Here is a 17,274-nt window from a genome sequence, read left to right on the forward strand (position 1 = left end):
GTTACGGCGATTCGGTACTTGACGACGATCATTTGAAGAAAAAGCATTTATTCTGACGCTTGGATGCAGTCGGGGCATGGTGTGGTTGAGTGTCAGTGAGACAGGCGTGTAGAAGATAAGTAAGTCTTGGCGACGTTGAGAAAACCTCTAGAATTACATATGAAACTAAGTAAATGTGAAAAGCGAGTGGAAATCTAGCTTCTAGGTACTAGATAGGCTTTGCTGGATCTCAATAGTATGGGCGTTAGGGAATGATGTGGTTATGGACGGCATATGGGAGCTACTAGGCAGATGGAAGTATAGCTCGAGTTCACATAGGTCATTGCTCTAGCCAAGAGTTTAACTCTCCGAAGATATACTATATCCGACTATTTATCGTATTGCCCCAGTCTTTCCTCGCAAATACCCGTAAATATCCAAGCTTTCCTCCTCCTTGTCGTCAATGCTTGGGGTCGTGGTGGTCCAGGAAAGTTATGTAAGCTACCAACGACAGTGCCCGGATTATTGATTTTCCGCACACCTCGACGGGGAATTTTGCATCGCGAATTTGCCCATTCATCACCAGAGCCACGAGCCTGTATAGTACCTTGCTCCACGAATTCGTTGCTAGCAACGCGGAGCTCAGCCATGTCTCCAAGATCAAGGGTTTGGGGCGCATGCAGAGCTCTCGCAGTTCGATCGAGGCCTGCTACCCCCCGGCCTGGGCCGTTCGCCAACACTCTTCCCCAGAACCGGTGGTACTCGAACGAGGGGAACGACAAGCCCCCGAAAGCGATTGACAACGCCCCGAAACCCGACGAGTCCCAATCCGAGCCTATTTCGCAGGATGCCAGTGCCTCCGAGGCCTCGACAGGGAAGGAAGACGCCGAGGTAGGAATTGAATTGAGACGATATATCGGTCTTGGCAACTGATGGTGGGACATTGCAGACTACTGGTTTGACCAGCTCCGAAGAAGTCTTGGACGATGCGACTCTCGAACAGCTATTCTACGGCGGCCGTACGGTATCTAGCTCAATTGAGGGCGGATTGACCCCGGCCCAGGAGCATATTCTCTACCAGGAGGGCACCATCCCCTCAGCCGAGAAGGCGGAAGCTCTCGTTGCTGCAGCTGAGAATGCCCACTTGACCCAAGCCGACACCGAGGTTGAGAATCCTGGACACAAGTTTGGCCTGCCCCAGAGGCCGTGGCCACAAGGCTTCAACTTGAAGAAGCGATACCATCCTGTGCTTGAGCAGATCACCCGCCTGTTGATGCGGGATGGCAAGCTGAGCGTTGCACAGCGGGTAGGTTTACACCATGAAAGGGCTTGGTCGGCGACACGGCTAACAATCAAACTAGAACATGGCAACAGTCATGAACAACCTCCGAACCGCACCACCTCCGATCTACAGCCCGAAATTTCCCCTCCTACCCGGAACCCCTCCGGCTGAACACCTCCCCCTCAACCCGATCCTGTACATTACTGTGGCCATTGACTCGGTGGCACCTCTCCTCAAGATCCGCAACGTGGCGGGTGCCGGCGGTGGTGGCCGAGCTCTGGAACTTCCAGTGCCCCTTGGCGTGCGACAACGACGACGTGTCGCCTTCAACTGGATCCTGGATGTGATCAACAAGAAGCCCTCCAAGGGCAGCGGACGCAAGCAGTTCCCCCACCGGATAGCAGAGGAGATCATTGCTGTCGTGGAGGGACGGTCGAGCGTGTGGGAGAAGCGAAAGGTGGTGCACAAGCTGGGCACGGCAGCCCGAGCCAACATTGGGTCCAACAAACTCAAGACGAAGAAGAAAATGTAGAGCGGGCACAGTTTTGGAGTAACCGCCCTATTTAGGTTGTACAGTAGATGTGCCAAATATGTAACATATCCAGCCTTTGACGCAAAGACTCGTCTTTCTGCGCTGGCAGACCACTTGAGCGGCTCTTGCGTGGTGCATGCCTATTCACTTACACCACTTGATGCTATGTATCATGAGGGATAGGCCCAGCACGTCCAACCGATGTTTACCTTGGAGAAACCCTTATCCGGGCCGGAGCATAGCACTGTTCCATGCAAAGAGCCGAAAGGATGCGTTCATGCACTTGGCAACGCTATGCTGGCGGGAATGGATGCGATCGGAGGAGCTCGGGGGAGGGAGCATTAAACGCTTCCGAGGTTGCGGATGCGGAGGAGCAGACAACGACGGCAATGGCTGACTCACGAGCGACACGCATTTTCTTCTGGGAGCAATAATGTGGAGAGCTATGCAGGTCTCGTGACAGTTAGAATTAAACAAGATGGATGTTCTGATCTGATCTATGTTTCAGCAATGGGGTGAGTCCTTGTGTAAAAGGTTTCGGAATTAGATCCTGGAACGGAAGGTTTCGGAGCTTGTCAAACGAATCTTGTTTAAACGGCGTTCGAGAAGAGCCTTGTTTGCCGAGATTCAGCAGACAAGGATATATGTGAATGACCTTGAAGTCCATCAATGGTGCAAAAAGCTACGGATATCTAATTCCAAAAAGCCCTAGATTCAAAACTACCGAAGGTGTCGGGGCAAACACGGACGAGGAAGCCATTGTCCAATGACGAAACCGATAATCTACAAGCGGCGCAGACGATGCTTTCACATGACGACACAATCACTCGATGAGCTCGGGCCAGGGCTGAAGACGGAGTCGGAGGCCACCAACAGATGATGAAAAGACTTTTTTCTTAGGCTGGCAAGGAAAAGAAAATAATAGAGTTGTAATAAAATGCTATCAAGTTGGGTTTCTGAGCAACCTAGAATTAAACTCACTCCGCAAAGTAATGACGGTGTGCCACTCCAAAACACCTTAACCGATGCTTACGCGCATCATTACCGTAAAGAGCAATGCCAGCTCCTGAGGAGAAGGGCGAGTCAGGACCAGAAACACAGGACATTCCCATCAACCAAGTCCATGCCCCTCCTTCCCCACTGCCACTGACTGCACTCCGCTCCGTTCTCCGTCCCTGTGCGTGTGGGTGCCCAGGTGCTTTTGGGCGGTTTGGGCGGCCACAGCCACCGGGCAGACAGTCGCTCTTGCCTCGAACCGTTCTCGACTCGACTCCACGCCCCAAGTTACGCAGCACGTCTCGTCTCCCATCTGCATTCTTTCCCCGGAACCTGGATCCCTCCACGTCAACTCTCTCCTCTTCTTATTCTTCATCTGTCACCCAAACAAGCAAATCTGTAGACAGTCACACGATCTTCTCGCCACGTCAACCCGGCTATTTCTCTTTCAGCTCTGGTTTTTTTTCCTCTACCCCCATCGCTCGATCCTCCCCCCGCGACCTTGCTGAATCCGAGAAAGGGAAACCCTACCTCCCACCTCCACCAACCGGGCTACTTCACCGAGTCGCTCTGACGTACGGCCCCCGAAACCCGACAACATCTTTCACCGCGTCCCAATATCTACTTTGACCGAGGATTGTCAACGCTGTTGAGCTGCAGCAGCATGTTTTGAAAGGCTCCAGGCCACGCGAATCGTCCATCTCTATCAGCCACCGCGCAATGCTCTCTTGGCCTACATCGACACCCCAGCGCTCCTTGCACAAATTCCCCCGCTAAACTGTCGCGGTGTGTGCGCATTCCCAAATCTTTTCGGTACAGAGTCTGTAGCCTCTCCTTGTTGCTACACGTCTGGTTTCTGTCGTCAATCGATACTACGACTTGGCCTTTTTTCGCTTGCGCATCTACTCCCAACTTCAGCAATCTACCAGACCAGTATTAACCCAACTGCGGTGCTACCAACCAACCACCATCATGTCGCGGAACCAACAGCCCATGAGCATAGAGGCCATGCTCGACATGGAGCGGCAGGAGGTTCTTGCGCTGCTCGGAAATCCGCAGCATTCTCAGACTTCCCAAGACCGAATGCGATCCGCTTCTCCTTATGCTACCCCGCGATCGCCCGTTCGAAGCATGCTGGATATCGATGAGCAGGCCGCTCCGAGCTCTCCTCGCCAAGCCGTGCGAAGCATGCTGGACACCACGTCCCCTCCCCCACCCAAGATTCGAAGTATGCTGGATCTGGATACTCCTCCATCTGGTCCCTCAAAGCTTCCCGGCACCAGCACAACTCCAAGCTCTCCCGTTTCTAAACCTGCCAGCCTCGCACCCAGCACTATTGGACACACTCGCAGCTTCAGTGATGCCGCATCGAATCCCGTCGAGTTTGGGCCTCGAGCAGCTGGAGGTCGTAATGACCCTGTCTCTGGATACCAATTTTCCGACATCATTACACGCAACACGGGTCAGCAGCTTCCCAAGAGAAACACACAGGGGACTTCTCTCGGGGACACGCTCCGTGGCGTCGACCGTGAACACAGGCGCTCCCTCGGAGGCGCCATCGGTAACCACAAATCCATGTCCCCTCACAACCGCCTGGGTTCGAGGTCTAGGTCGCCCGGCACAGTGCTTGCCCCCGGCACAGCTATGCTTGATGATGGCCAGATCTTTAATCTCAACAACGCCTATCGCCGGTTGACAGACGCAAACCTGGCGAGCTCGAGGGGCGCTCTGTCTACTCTGCCGCTGCGTACTCAAGATGACGGCCAGAGTGGCAGATTAATCAAGGATTACTTGGGTCCTGATGGCGAACACCTGGAATCTAGTGAAGACGACGACACGTTTTCCTCTGACGACGAAGACCGAGGCCGTAAGAAGGCCCCTCGGACACTCAACCCCGATGCTAAGGGCGAGACTAGTGAGGGTTCCTCTGGTGGTCGAAAATCGCAGAGCCTTCTTGCTGCTGCTGATGAAGAGAGTACGTTTGTGATCTCAGTCTATACTCGGATGGGTGCTAACATCAAAACCAGGAACCAAGGTTGCTTCAGGGCAGTCATATACGTATCGCTCCTTGCTGTCAGAGCCAGAGATCAAGGTCACCAATCCGTTTGGCGACAACGTGAAGAATACTAGCAGGGGTGCTGTACACCCCAACACGAGCTACAATACGGGAACAATATCAAGGGCTGCTTCCATTATTGACTCTGATGAGGAAGCTGACAGAGACGACATCAAAACGGCCCAGAACCTCACCGTGTCTATGTCTACTATAATCTCGACGCCAGAGTCCCATCGTGCGATTCGCATGATTTACCGTGGAGAGTACCAAAAGATTGTCCAGCAAGCGGAGGATGAGCATCATCGGCTCAGAAAGTACCTGGTGGCTACAGATATGAGCGACGAATCCACACATGCGCTCGAGTGGGCAATCGGCACGGTGCTACGAGATGGCGACACGCTCATGGCCATCTATTGTGTTGATGAGGAGCAGGGCATTGGTGATGCAAACCAAGTACCGGATGATCCCAAGGCTATGAAGGAGCAGGCGGCTGCTATCAACACCGTCGCCAACAGCAAGACGCCAGCCTCGGGAATGACAGCAGTGCCGGAATTTGTGCGAGCATCCATTCGAGACTCGAAGAATAACACGCCCAACACCTCCCCTGCGCCATCGAGCCGAGGAGAGCGCAGCAGAGCAGAGGAAGAACGGCGCCGAGCAGTCAAGGACATCTCTGACAGGGTCGTCAAACTGCTACGAAAGACGAGCCTTCAGGTGCGGGTCATTGTGGAGGTGCTGCATTGCAAGAACCCAAAACATCTGATTACCGAGGTGATCGACCTTGTCAGCCCGACACTGGTCGTGATAGGAAGCCGAGGAAGAAGTGCGCTGAAGGGGTAAGTGGCTCTCATGGTGACAAGATGAGCGCATAGCTAACAATGGGCAGTGTCATTCTCGGATCATTTTCCAACTACCTAGTGACCAAGAGCTCGGTTCCTGTCATGGTGGCGAGGAAGCGGCTCCGTAAGCAGGGCAAATACAAGGGCGTGAAGCCGGTCAATATTCTCAGCAACCCTGCAGCGAAAAGTCTATCAAATGCTAGGATCGATTAGAGGGCCTGTTAAAAGGCCATGAGCCAGCGGAGTTCTCAGGTTGAGGCAACAGGTTGGGGATAGACGAGATGATGCACATGCATGATAGGACAGGTGTTGTGCGAGGTGTGGTTCTCTTTTCAGCATTATGCGAGCTGCACATCAACGGGCTTTGACTTGGAGTACGATTCTTTTGGGTTGAGGGTGAAAGGACTTGATGTTGGTGGTTGAGTGGATGAGTTTCTGGGTAGCGTGGTCACTCACTAGAATTCAACGAAAGGATGGAGTTTTTAGTATGGATGGATGGACAGACGACTAGGTACTAGGTATTACGACTATGACTATGACAACGACTATGGCTTTGGCTCTGGCTACTGGTACTGTACTGTACATGTATACGTGTATGCAGGTGCAACATGGCGGGGACCAGGGCACATTGGTTGTTTCAAGTTTAATGCCGTGGCGGCTTGATTTGATAGTGAGGGATGAATGAGATGGCATCAAGAAGAGCTACGACTGCATGGCGCTGGATTCGCCTGTCTCAGGTTGCATCACGTGCCTCGTTTCTCGGACGCACGTCTACCTTATTTCGACGACCTGCGCTTATGACTTGAGATGGGGTTCATGGACGGAAGGATTTGTGAGCAACCTAGACTGAATGAATGGGGAATCGATAGAGAGTGACCTGTACTGTACAGTAGAGGCCACATTGCTGCGGGCAGGGTTTTGCCACAGGGCATCTGAGGCGTCTCATTGGTCCCCGTCCCCATCTCCCAGGCTCAAGGCCTATTGCGGCCACTGCTACGGCCAGCCTGACTCGCTTGCGGCTTTGACCTCGCCTCGCCTGGACCACCGCGAGGCTGAAACCAAGACCATGAAACCGCACCCTCACGACAACAACTTGCTGCATCTCCTGGACCTCATGCGATTGATCAATCTGTCCCCTTTGAGTCGCCAGCATGAGACTCCTCAATACCAGGACCTTGCAGCTTGAGACGTTTGACGCCGGCCCTGAAAAGTACGCCATCCTGTCGCATACGTGGGGTAGCGACGAGGTACTGTTCGACGACATCCAGAGCCAGGCGCGCATGAACGAGATTCGCCAGAAGAATGGCCAAGGATACCGCAAGATCTCTCAAGCCTGCGAGAAGGCTCTCGACCGTGGCTATGACCACATCTGGATCGACACATGCTGCATCGACAAGTCCAGCAGCGCTGAGCTCTCAGAGGCCCTCAACTCCATGTTTCGCTGGTACAAGGAGGCTTCACTGTGCTTTGCCTACCTCTCGGACGTTTCTCCTCAACCCTCAGGGGAGATCGCGTCCCTCAAACAGAGCCGCTGGTTCACACGCGGCTGGACACTCCAGGAGCTGCTGGCCCCAGACGAGGTTGAGTTTCTCGACCAGAACTGGTCACCTGTTGGCGAGAGACATTCTCTGGCCGCAACAATCAGCGAGATCACAGGAATCGAGGAGTCATTTCTATTACAACCGGACTCAAAGAAGGATCGCAAAATAACGACATTACTGCAGCGCGAAAACGTGGCCACAAGGATGGGCTGGATGGCGCATAGGGAGACCACCAGACCCGAGGACATGGCGTATTCACTGATGGGCATCTTTGGCATAAACATGCCTATTCTGTATGGAGAAGGCAACAAGGCTTTTCTCCGGCTGCAGGAAGAGGTACTCAAGAAGTCGGGCGACCAGTCCATCCTGGTGTGGAGGTGGCCCCTGTCGCAGAAGCCAGAGGAGACGCTGCACCGGATGCACTTTTTGGCAGATAGCCCGGCCAACTTCAACCTCCGCACGTACGCAGGACAGGAGGACTCGGAGCGCTTTGGAATAAGACTGACGGATCAAGGGCTCGTGCTGCGCATCTGGAAGTGCCCGTGCAAGGTGACGCGATGGAACTGGAACAAGAAGGAGCTCAGAGACGTCGGTGAGCGGTGGTTGGCCGTCCTCGACTGCAGTTTATCGCCCGATACACTGTCGCGGCCGGCCATTGTGCTGCGTGAGAGCCCGTACGCTGAAAACGTCTATCGGAGAGACCCCATGAGTGTCATCATGGTGATAGAGCACGACCGTAAAAAGTCGGGGTATCTGGATACTGGAGATTGTAGGCAGCTGTCCCAGATGCGTCCCCGGTTAATGATAGTGATACTGACTTTTTTCGGCAGTAATACATTCCATAGAGTACAAGCCCGAGTTCAAGATGGAGACGATTCTACTCGAGTCAGAGTCAGCAGAGAAAGAGCTTCGCCTTAGAGGAAGCTTCCCGTTCAAGGTCAACCTGATGCTCAAGGACCGTGAGCTCAAGCAACGAGCGGCGTACACGGGGTCCCAACGATACGTGGTGTCTGGAGAGTTGGCAGAGAAGCCGACGCAGAACCCTATATACGGAGTCTTGTTCTTTGGTGATGATGATACTGGCACGGAGCTGGTGGTGTGGTGGGGCTTGATAGAGGAGGGGACGGCCATGTACCACGTACACAGCCGGAACAATGGACCCCGACTCTGGAGCAATAGCATCCCCGTGTGCTTTGCGCAGTCGTGGAAGAACCTCACGGGGTTGGAAGAGTTTGACGCAAGCCTGGCCGAGTCGCTGGCGGTCAACATGTTGTGCGAGGAGTTCCCGCTGCCGTGGTCAGGGACGGAGCGTCCCTCGGTGGTGGAGGTGGAGGACGGGCTGAACCTGCAGAGCGCGCTCAACGACAGCAAGCCGATGGCGGCGGAGACGGTCATTGAGCTTTTTACGCAGTGCGCGCAGCCCGTGATAGAGTGCATCGGCTGGGGCATGCGGTTAAAGGCGTCGATGCGAAGCGTTGACTTCTTGGGGAGGATGTGCTGCGAGATGGATATCGAGGAGAAGAATCCAAACGTCGAGGTGATGTGATCCATGCGGATGTGATGCTGGCATTACACGGAGTTGGGGGTGTTGTTTGCCTACTTATTTTAGACGACTTGATTTCTGGATATCATGTTGCTTGTCGTTTTTTGTACATGCATTGGAGGGAGGGTGTGGCAAGCATGAGATGGAATGGAATGGGATGTCGTGGATGCAGGAGGTGGGAGTCAAATTTGGCTGTTTGAAAAGCCGAGCACAAAAATGTTAATCATGTAGCGATTCAAAGCATCAAAGCCGAAACTCTCAGGCTAAATCGACTACAGAAAGAAATCACGATATTTTACAAGTTTCTACAATCATTGTTGCTGCAGAATGCACTGATGTTTGGATGAATGAGTGAATGCTGGGACGGGGCGAGCCGGCTCGGGGCCGGGATAAGCCCCACTCTTTTTCAACAGAGGGGCCCCCGCCACCGCTTGAGGAGGCGACGCCAGCGTATCAACGGGTCGATAAGAGCACGAAACAAGGAGAACAACAAAAAACAATAACGAGAGACACGGGTTCGCGGGTGCCTAAAAATATAAAAAGCGCATCCTTTTCGTGGAATCTTCGCGCGTCCATCGCGGTATTCACCATGGCCATTTCCCACGGTGAATCACACACATCTTACGGAAACCCCCTCCCCCTCCCCCTCCCCCTCATTCTTCCATGACAACGAACTGTAAACAAATGCAGCTCATGTGACCAAGAGATGCCTTGCGCGTCAGGCCACTCCCACTCAAAAGACGTGTCGCGTAAAGTGGTCCCCTCTGAAATGAGTTTAGCGCGGGGTCGCTGAAACGGTCTCGTTCTGCACGGTTGGCGGGGCATGATTGGCTGTGACGCAGTCCGTAGCAAGGACCCCAACCTCTTTGATTTCGGGGAGAGCAAGTGCGTGCTGTTGCTGCTAGGGAAGGAGAGGGAGGGACGGAAGGGAGGTTTATCGGCTGTTGAGAAAAGCCGGGCCATGGATGATGAATGAGTGAGCATTTCCCTTTGGCTTGGTCTATGTTTCATCTTCTTCCCTCCTCTTTCCTTTCTCGACCTTTCCCTCCCTCCTCTTTTACCATCTTGAGCTGCCGGTCAAGTTGACGGGTCTCTACTTGCATCAGATCTGCCTTGCTTGACCTACTTCCCCGACCTGCTTACCTAGGGCTTCGCATCGCATTGTAATCTTACATGTCTATGCAAGCCCTGCCTCTCTACTCTAGCCCAGCAACAGACGTCCATCCAATCCATTCCGTTCCAATCATCCATCCAACCTTGCATTGCATAGTTGCCAACCTTCTTTCTAAGCCTCTATTTGTTCTCTACCTCTTCAACTATTACCCCAAAATCAGTCAATCAACCCCCAAAAGCACAAGAGTCTACAAGCAGAGACAGCTTAAACGTTGAGAAAGAAGGCCATCACTTCTGAACACACACAATCAAGTCAATCAATCAACACATCATCTCCATGACTCCATTCCTGACGGTAAACAACAACGTCTCGCTCGTCAGCATCACCATCGCCCCAAGCACATACTTCATCACCGTCCTTCTGCTCCTCATCTGTGCCGTCATCTACATCCCCCGCCTCGTCGCCTTTCGCTTCCCCAACCTTGGCATACCCTTGCCGTCGTTGTCGTCGCTGGTTCAGCCTCTGTTTGCCGAGCCTCCGAGCAACACTCTGCAGACAGTCGGAGGCGAGAAGCCTCTACCGGAACCCCCCTTTGCGAGGAGCCAACTTGTGCTCGAGGACCAGCAGCAGCTTGTCATCTCTGGCCAGGATATAGTCCTCGCTCAGCGCCGTCACCAGCTTCAGCTGCAGCTCCAGCTGCAGCAAGAGCAGGACCTCCTTCTAGAGAAGCACCGGCAGAAACAGATTCAGGAGATAGAGTATCACCGTCGTCGTGAGTCACGCCGTCCCCGAGACGACGACTCGCCCAAGCGCAGCAGCCATGACGGATCACCTAGAAAATCTCGACGCATCACTACGGGACTTCGATCTCCCAGCAAGCACACTGTCGCCCCGCCACTCAGTCCTCCGCAGCGAGGCGGCGACGGAAGAGGACCTCGAGGATTCGGAGGTCGCGTCCGCCGGTGGATACTCACCTCCAGCGTGGCGGAGACTCGGCAACGGAGACCGGAGTAGCGGCTTCTGGAGGGGACCTCATGACTTCCTAGCCGCTGGTACGCAACGTGGCCTGAGCACTCTGAGAGAAAGTTCTCCAGAGTTTGATGATGATAGTGAGGATGAGATGGTCCTAGAGAGGGCCATCAGGACAAAGTTGCCCAAGGGAAGTCAGAGCCCGGACAAGGGCCGGAGCCCAAGTCCCGAGAGGCATAATGATAGGACGATTCAGGTCAAGGCTGAAGATAGGGAAACTCCCGCAAGGGAGTTGGCTCTACAACACTCACCACCGGATAATTGTGAGTGGGCATGGCAGCCTCAGCTCTCACCCCCTCTCTGACATGGAACAGACATTCGCTTCGCCGTCCGCGCTGAAGTACAACACCGCACTGAGCCTATCGAGGCTGCCATCAACTTTATCCGTGATCGCTACAAGACCTTGACACGGACATGGTCCACCACCTTTACCAGTGTCCTCATCGCCTTCTTCTCTCTCTCCCTTTTCAAGTCTCTGCTCCAGCCCGCCTCGCCGCGGCCTGTGGGCGATCTCGTCAAAGTTGCAGGGCTCGCCCGCTCCTTTGAGCCTCTAATCTATTACTCAGAGCACGCCGTATCCCAGGTTCATGATCTACAAGCCACGAGTGTCGCTGTATGGGATCTTGGCGAGAGCGTGCGCACAAGCGACATGCGCGATGCCAACAGCATTGTGTCTGACCTGGATGCTCTCAGTGAGACCATGAAGACGTTGGCCATTGAAATGACCAAGTTTTTCGCTAGAGTCGATGGTGATATCGATGGGTAAGTTGCTGCACACATATACAAACCCTCAAAATCACAATCTCACCCCTTGTTAGCATCCTCAACGTTATGGACTGGGCAAAGATGCACCTCAACCGCCTCAACTCGTCTCCCTCCCCTTCAACTCTCTCCTCCGCCTACGACAACATCCACAACATCCTCTCCCAAGCCCACGTCCTCGAAGACGGTGCCGGCTCACCAACACCACTCGGCCGCCTCACCACCCACATCTTTGGCCTCTCCAACCCGCAGCGAGAGCAGCGCATGGTACAGCTCCTCTTCACCGAGTTTATCGCCGTTCTCGAGGATTCGATTCAGGCCGAACTACAACATAGCGTAACCCTCTTCGCCCTGTTTGAGGCCGTCGACTTTCACTTTCTCAACCTTGCCCGCACCGTCGTACGCGAGTCCTCAGCCCAGGAGGAGCTCCACGCCGACATGCTCTCCAGCCTCTGGACACGCCTTCTAGGCACCCGTGCCGCCGAGCTCCGCAAGTTTGAACAGAACCGTCAGTTATTGCGCAATGTCCGCGAGAAGACGGTCCGCAACAAGGGCATTCTCGTCGAGCACAATGGCAAACTCCTGACCCTCAAAGCCTCCCTCGAGACCCTCCGCAGCAAGCTCGTATCTCCTCTCGTCCGCGGCGTCAACTCGACCACTCTCACGCTCGAGGACCAGATCCAAGGCCTAAGCGACGTGAGCGAGTACCTAGGCGAGGTCAGGAAGCAGCAGAAGGGCAAGGTCATGGAGACGCTCTTTGGCAGCGTTCCTGGCAAGAAGTACATGATTGAAGAAAGGCCTGACACAGTCGTGGTAAATACCTTGTAAGGTGCGTTGCATTGTGTGGATTGGAGTACAACAACAACAACAACATTGGTTGGCGAATTGGTTTATCGCATGCAAAAAGGATAAGGTCACCACCACCGGTCAGGCAGGCAGGACAAGGTCATTTGCTTACTACTGGTCAAGCGAGGTCGGTTGGAAACGAAACAGTTTCATGTTCACTCTGGAATAGGCGTTTGGTTGCACTATTGGAGTAGGTAGGTAGGTACACACACATTCTCCTTGGTGTTTGCATGCATGTATGTACATGGGTATTTACACCTTCAGGAATAGCCCTAGTCTATGAATACATTTTAGTTTACAGTCACACAACTGTTTATCGTCTTGTATATCAGTAACATGAACGTGTCGGTTACATGAACTCGTAAACATGTCCATCGTTGCTCGACTTTATACGTAGACTCAGGGCACACTCACAATATTGCTGGTCAACCTCTACTCATCAGTCACACCACATCACATCGCATCGCATTCATACACCCTCAAAGTAACAAGACATTTCTTTCATTAGAAACCCTATCCGCATAAAACCTCTGCGTTGATCATGCCTGCAAACGAGCACCATCGGTGGGGGGTATAGGTCAACAGGCAGAGTATCAGAAAACCGTCAACGCCGTCCTGGTGGGTTCTCCCGACAGAGCGCCGCCGCCTTTGCCTTGCCATGCCATGAGCAGGCAAGCAATCGGCAGTTCGCCTCGAGAGCCAGCCACCTCAGAGTCCCCAAACTTTTGAGTTTCCCTTCCTGAGAAGAAATAGCAACCAAGTCTATCTGTACATAATGCGCCCCCTCAAATTGGGTAACACAAGGTCGTAAAGCATGTTGTTTGTTGCCTGATCGTTCATAAATTGCCTCGTCCAGGCATACGTCGTTCCAGTTGAGGGGGTTGCCCAGTCAGATAACCATGACAAAGGAAATGATAGAAGCCAGAGGCGTGGGTGAAAAGGTAGGTAGGTCCAGGCTTAAGCCTTGGTCTCCTCCTCCTTCTTGGCCTCACTGCCCTCAGCGCCGCCCTGGGCCTTGACGTACTCGTCGTAGACGGCGAGAGCCTCGTCGACCTTGGCCTTCAGCGAAGAGTCATCCTCAATACTATCATCTGTTAGTAACGTGCGTAAAAATCTCAAGAATGACTTGACTTACAGGTTGACAAGCTCCGAGTTGTCCATCTCCAGGAGCATACCGGTGATCTTGCCGGCGAGTTCCGAGTTGATGGCCTGGATCTTGGGGAAGATCAGCTCACCCAGAATCTGCTTCTGCTGAGCAGGTTGAGCGGCCTGGAGCTGCTGCTGGAGCACGCTAGCGGGGTTGGCGCCCTCGGCACCACGGCCAGCCTGAGCCTGGGGACCGTTTCCGTTGCGGCCGGCGTTGGGGCCACCACGACCAGCACCCTGCTGGCGGTTGTTGGGAGGGAAGCCAGGCATGGCACCGCCCATGGGAGGAGCACCGGGCAAACCCTGAGGGCCACCACGGCCACCCTGAGGAGCACCGCGACCACCAGAGAGAGCGGCCTGCTGAGCCTGCTGCATGGCAGCCATGAACTGAGGAGTACCGGGCTGACCGTACTGAGGAGGGAACTGGCCGGGCATGCCGTACATGTTGGGGGGGATCTGCTGAGGAACACCTCCGCGACCGCCCTGCTGAGGGTAGCCGGGGAACTGACCGGGACGGCCTCCCTGGACACCGGGCATTCCCATGCCGGGCTGGGGGAAGGGCATGCCGCGGCCGCCCTGGGGGATGAATCCGGGCTGTTGGCCAGGAGCAAAGTAGACAGGGGGCTGCATGTACTGCTGGGGCATGCCAGCGGCGGCGGCGGCCTGCTGCATGCGAAGCTGGTTGCGAGCCTGGATACTAGCCTCAAGCTGGCTCTTGCGAACATCCTTGCGCTGGGCCAGAGCGACGTAGAGGGGCTTGTTGCTGACCATGCGCTGGTTCATCTCAGCGACAGCCTTGGTGGCATCGTCAGGGTTGCTGAAGCAGACGAAACCGAAGCCCTTGCTCTTACCGAGCTTCTTGTCAGACTTCTTCTCAGCCTTCTTCTCAGCGCCCTCCTCACCCTCCTTGGTCTCCTCTGGCTTGTTCTCCTTGTCCTTGTCCTCCTGCTCCTCCTTCTTCTCCTCAGCAGGCTTCTCGTCCTCGTTCTCGACAGGAGTGTCGCGCATCACCTTGGCCGAGGTGATGGGGCCGAACTCGGAGAACATCTGACGGAGCTTATCGTCGTCGACATCATCATCGAGGTTCTTGATGTACAGGTTGACACCCTGGTACTTGTTGGCCTTCTCCAGGCGAGCAGCCTCATAAGACTTGCGCAGCTCCTCCTCGCGCTCGTGCTTCTTCTGGGCGCGGCCAACGTACAGGTCCTGGCCACGGAAGTCCTTGCCGTTGAGCTCATCAACAGCCTTGGCGGCGCTCTCGTGGGTGGTGAAGTTGACAAAGCCGAAACCGCGGCTCTTGCCCTCCTGATCACGGGCCAGAGAAGAGGAAGTGACATCACCGTACTGCTCGAACAGCTGTCGGAAGTCATCCTCGGTGGCCTCTGGGCTGATGTTCTTGACGTAGACATTGGTGAAGTTGGCCTTCATCTCCTCGAACTTGCTCTGGCGGTCCTTCTTGGGAATGTGGTGGCCGACATAGACCTTCTTCTCGTTGAGAAGCATGCCGTTGACGTGCTTGATAGCCTGAGCAGCAGCCTCATCTGTCTCGTAGTGAACGAAACCATAGCCCTTGGAGTTGCCGTTCTCGTCCTGGGCGACCTTGCAGCTCAGAATGTTGCCAAAGGCGGCAAAGGTGTCGTGAAGAGCCTTGTTGTCAATAGCGACATCGAGGTTCTTGATGAACACGTTACCCTGGCCAGTCTTGCGCAGAGCAGGGTCGCGCTGAGACCACATGATTCGGCAGGGTCGGCCCTTGATGATGGTGTAGTTGAGCTCCTCGAGAGCCTTCTCGCCGTCGGCAGTCGAGTTGTAGTTGACATAGGCATAGCCGAGGGAGCGGCGGGTGACGGCATCACGGCAAACACGAATGGAGGCGACAGCACCGATCTGAGAGAAGAGCTCGAAGAGCATGGCCTCGGTGACGGCGGGGTCGAGCTCGCCGACGTACAGAGAGGCCGAGTTCTGGGGGTGGGGAGCAGCCGAGCTGGGAGTGGGAGCGGCACCATCGTCGGCGGCGCCAGCGACAGCAGTGTCGATGGCAGGGGCCTTGGCATCACCGCTGCCGTTGAGGGAGGTGTTGCTGAGGTCGTTGGCAAGCTGATCAACAGCGCCGGGAGCAGCGTTGGAGGCCATTGTTGAAGTCGGGATCTGAGGTTTGGTATGAACCTGCAATGCGCAGCAGAGTCAGCGATGGGTGAAGCGCCAAAGAGAGGAGCGAATGGAGTAGAGAGGGGAGACAGGAAAAAATGAAGAAAAAGTTGACGAGCAGGAGGGGGAGGGGGGAATGAGGGTCCAAACGCACCTGTTTAAAGAGCCGACAGCGGGTCAAGTTCGCGTGGTACTCGACCTTAGCGAACAAAGGGACGGGGCAACGAACAAAGCGATGCGACCGCGACAAATGTCTTGAGGATTTGAGAAGGGAGAAGCCAACTCAAAGGGATGATGCCGTCGGGAAGAAGAGTCGCTCAGGCGGTGTCGCGAGAGAGACAAAGAGAGTGAGAGAGGTGAGGGGTGGGTTTGGTGGTGGGTTGTGTTTTTTGGGGGTTTTTTCAAGTTTTTTTTTGTGTTTTTTTTCCGGACGGAAATGAAGTGAGCAGAAACAGAGAACTAGTACGAAGACCGTACCTCTGGACTGACTCGACTTTATGGGTTTTGGGGGTTGAGTTTGATAAGGTTGGTGTTGCGGTTGAGGAGGGAAGAGGGAGAAATTTCGTCGGTGGTGATGGATATTTTTTTGCTCGTACCTACCGCCGTCGCACTTCCCAAACCTAAGGCTAAGGTAATATGATGTACGTACTAATTTGGCATCCACTGCTGTGGAAGGTGGGTGGAGGGGGAGGATTGGTGGAGTGTACCTGCCACCCAACGCCGCCTGTCTCCCCCTCTCTGGTACCCTCTGGGTGTCAACCTTCCAGACTCGCACCTGCCAGAAGGGTGGTAGCGGTATTTACCCGCTGATCGTGATAAACGGCGTGGTAGTGAGGCGGGCCATCACTAACACTTTTCGCCTAGCGGCGGCGTTATTTGGCGTTAGGAGGCGGGGGCACGTGCCCTACTCGCACCATCTCGCCAGTGGCCAAGGTACATGCGGCGCCTCCGGTGGGAGAGGGCAAACCGACGTTGAAATTTTCTGTCAAGCACACCTCTCAGCGACCACGCCATGGTGCATTGAAGCTAATAAACGGGCCCATGCTGTTTTTTTTGTCGGTTCGCCTCGACTCAAACAGGCAGAACGGTGCGAGGAAAACAAGGACGACGGAAACGTTGAGTTTGCGATTGCGACGTTCGTCTTTGCTTTGCTTTGCAGTTGCGCTTGCACCGTGTCTCATCAAAGGGATGACAACTGTACAAAGGGAAGGGGACTCTTGGCCCATCTGTCTGTCTTGTCTTGTCTTGTCTTGTCTTGTCTTGTCTCGTCTCTGCTGGGGCCCCGAAAGAAAAAGCAACGTCGCATGTGACGGAGGCACTTAGAAGAGTGCCATGGGTCGCTTGGTATCTTCACCGCTATGTCCACCGCCAAAGATACTTGGTGCTTCAGTCGGAGAATTCAAGCTCCCCAACAACTGTGGTCGACTGTTCGGGATGGCGATCCTTTGCTACAGTGTTGAA

At 54.5% G+C, this 17,274-nt stretch overlaps 5 protein-coding genes across 5 annotated transcripts; 4 read left to right on the top strand and 1 right to left on the bottom strand.

Moving 5' to 3' along the window:
* Positions 1-627: 627 nt before the first annotated feature.
* NECHADRAFT_36182 (uncharacterized protein) lies at positions 628-1,793 on the top strand (the record flags this gene model as incomplete). The annotated part of the gene is made up of 3 exons (XM_003052565.1): positions 628-870; positions 929-1,285; positions 1,341-1,793. The coding sequence occupies 3 exons, from the start codon at positions 628-630 to the stop codon at positions 1,791-1,793; spliced, it is 1,053 nt and encodes a 350-aa protein (XP_003052611.1).
* A 1,980-nt stretch (positions 1,794-3,773) lies between these two features.
* NECHADRAFT_59142 (uncharacterized protein) lies at positions 3,774-5,991 on the top strand. Its single transcript, XM_003052566.1, has 3 exons — positions 3,774-4,764; positions 4,817-5,681; positions 5,732-5,991. Exons 1-3 carry the CDS (start codon positions 3,783-3,785, stop codon positions 5,895-5,897), a joined length of 2,013 nt encoding a protein of 670 aa, XP_003052612.1. The 5' UTR covers positions 3,774-3,782; the 3' UTR covers positions 5,898-5,991.
* An 844-nt stretch (positions 5,992-6,835) lies between these two features.
* NECHADRAFT_77791 (uncharacterized protein) lies at positions 6,836-8,771 on the top strand (the record flags this gene model as incomplete). The annotated part of the gene is made up of 2 exons (XM_003052567.1): positions 6,836-7,994; positions 8,056-8,771. The coding sequence occupies 2 exons, from the start codon at positions 6,836-6,838 to the stop codon at positions 8,769-8,771; spliced, it is 1,875 nt and encodes a 624-aa protein (XP_003052613.1).
* Positions 8,772-10,702: 1,931 nt separating this feature from the next.
* NECHADRAFT_103772 (uncharacterized protein) lies at positions 10,703-12,823 on the top strand (the record flags this gene model as incomplete). The annotated part of the gene is made up of 3 exons (XM_003052568.1): positions 10,703-11,174; positions 11,253-11,673; positions 11,730-12,823. The coding sequence occupies 3 exons, from the start codon at positions 10,703-10,705 to the stop codon at positions 12,499-12,501; spliced, it is 1,665 nt and encodes a 554-aa protein (XP_003052614.1). The 3' UTR covers positions 12,502-12,823.
* A 698-nt stretch (positions 12,824-13,521) lies between these two features.
* On the bottom strand, positions 13,522-16,343 carry NECHADRAFT_59146 (uncharacterized protein; the record flags this gene model as incomplete). The annotated part of the gene is made up of 3 exons (XM_003053075.1): positions 15,968-16,343; positions 13,655-15,831; positions 13,522-13,603 (listed from the first exon to the last, which is right to left on the bottom strand). Coding segments are annotated over exons 2-3 (2,226 nt in total), but the record flags the coding sequence as incomplete, so codon positions are not given.
* Between the last annotated feature and the right edge of the window lie 931 nt (positions 16,344-17,274).

This window comes from Fusarium vanettenii (assembly GCF_000151355.1).
Source record: "Fusarium vanettenii 77-13-4 chromosome 3 genomic scaffold NECHAsca_2_chr3_3_0, whole genome shotgun sequence".
In the NCBI taxonomy this organism is placed as follows: Eukaryota; Fungi; Ascomycota; class Sordariomycetes; order Hypocreales; family Nectriaceae; genus Fusarium; species Fusarium vanettenii.

What these genes read in the sequence shown, in the direction of transcription:
- NECHADRAFT_59142 (XM_003052566.1), top strand. Translation starts at nt 3,783, where the DNA reads ATGAGCATAGAGGCCATGCTCGACATGGAGCGGCAGGAGGTTCTTGCG. An exon ending in TGCTGCTGCTGATGAAGAGA is followed by an intron (nt 4,765 to 4,816) that starts GTACGTTTGTGA and finishes CATCAAAACCAG; the next exon opens with GAACCAAGGTTGCTTCAGGG. An exon ending in GGAAGAAGTGCGCTGAAGGG is followed by an intron (nt 5,682 to 5,731) that starts GTAAGTGGCTCT and finishes AACAATGGGCAG; the next exon opens with TGTCATTCTCGGATCATTTT.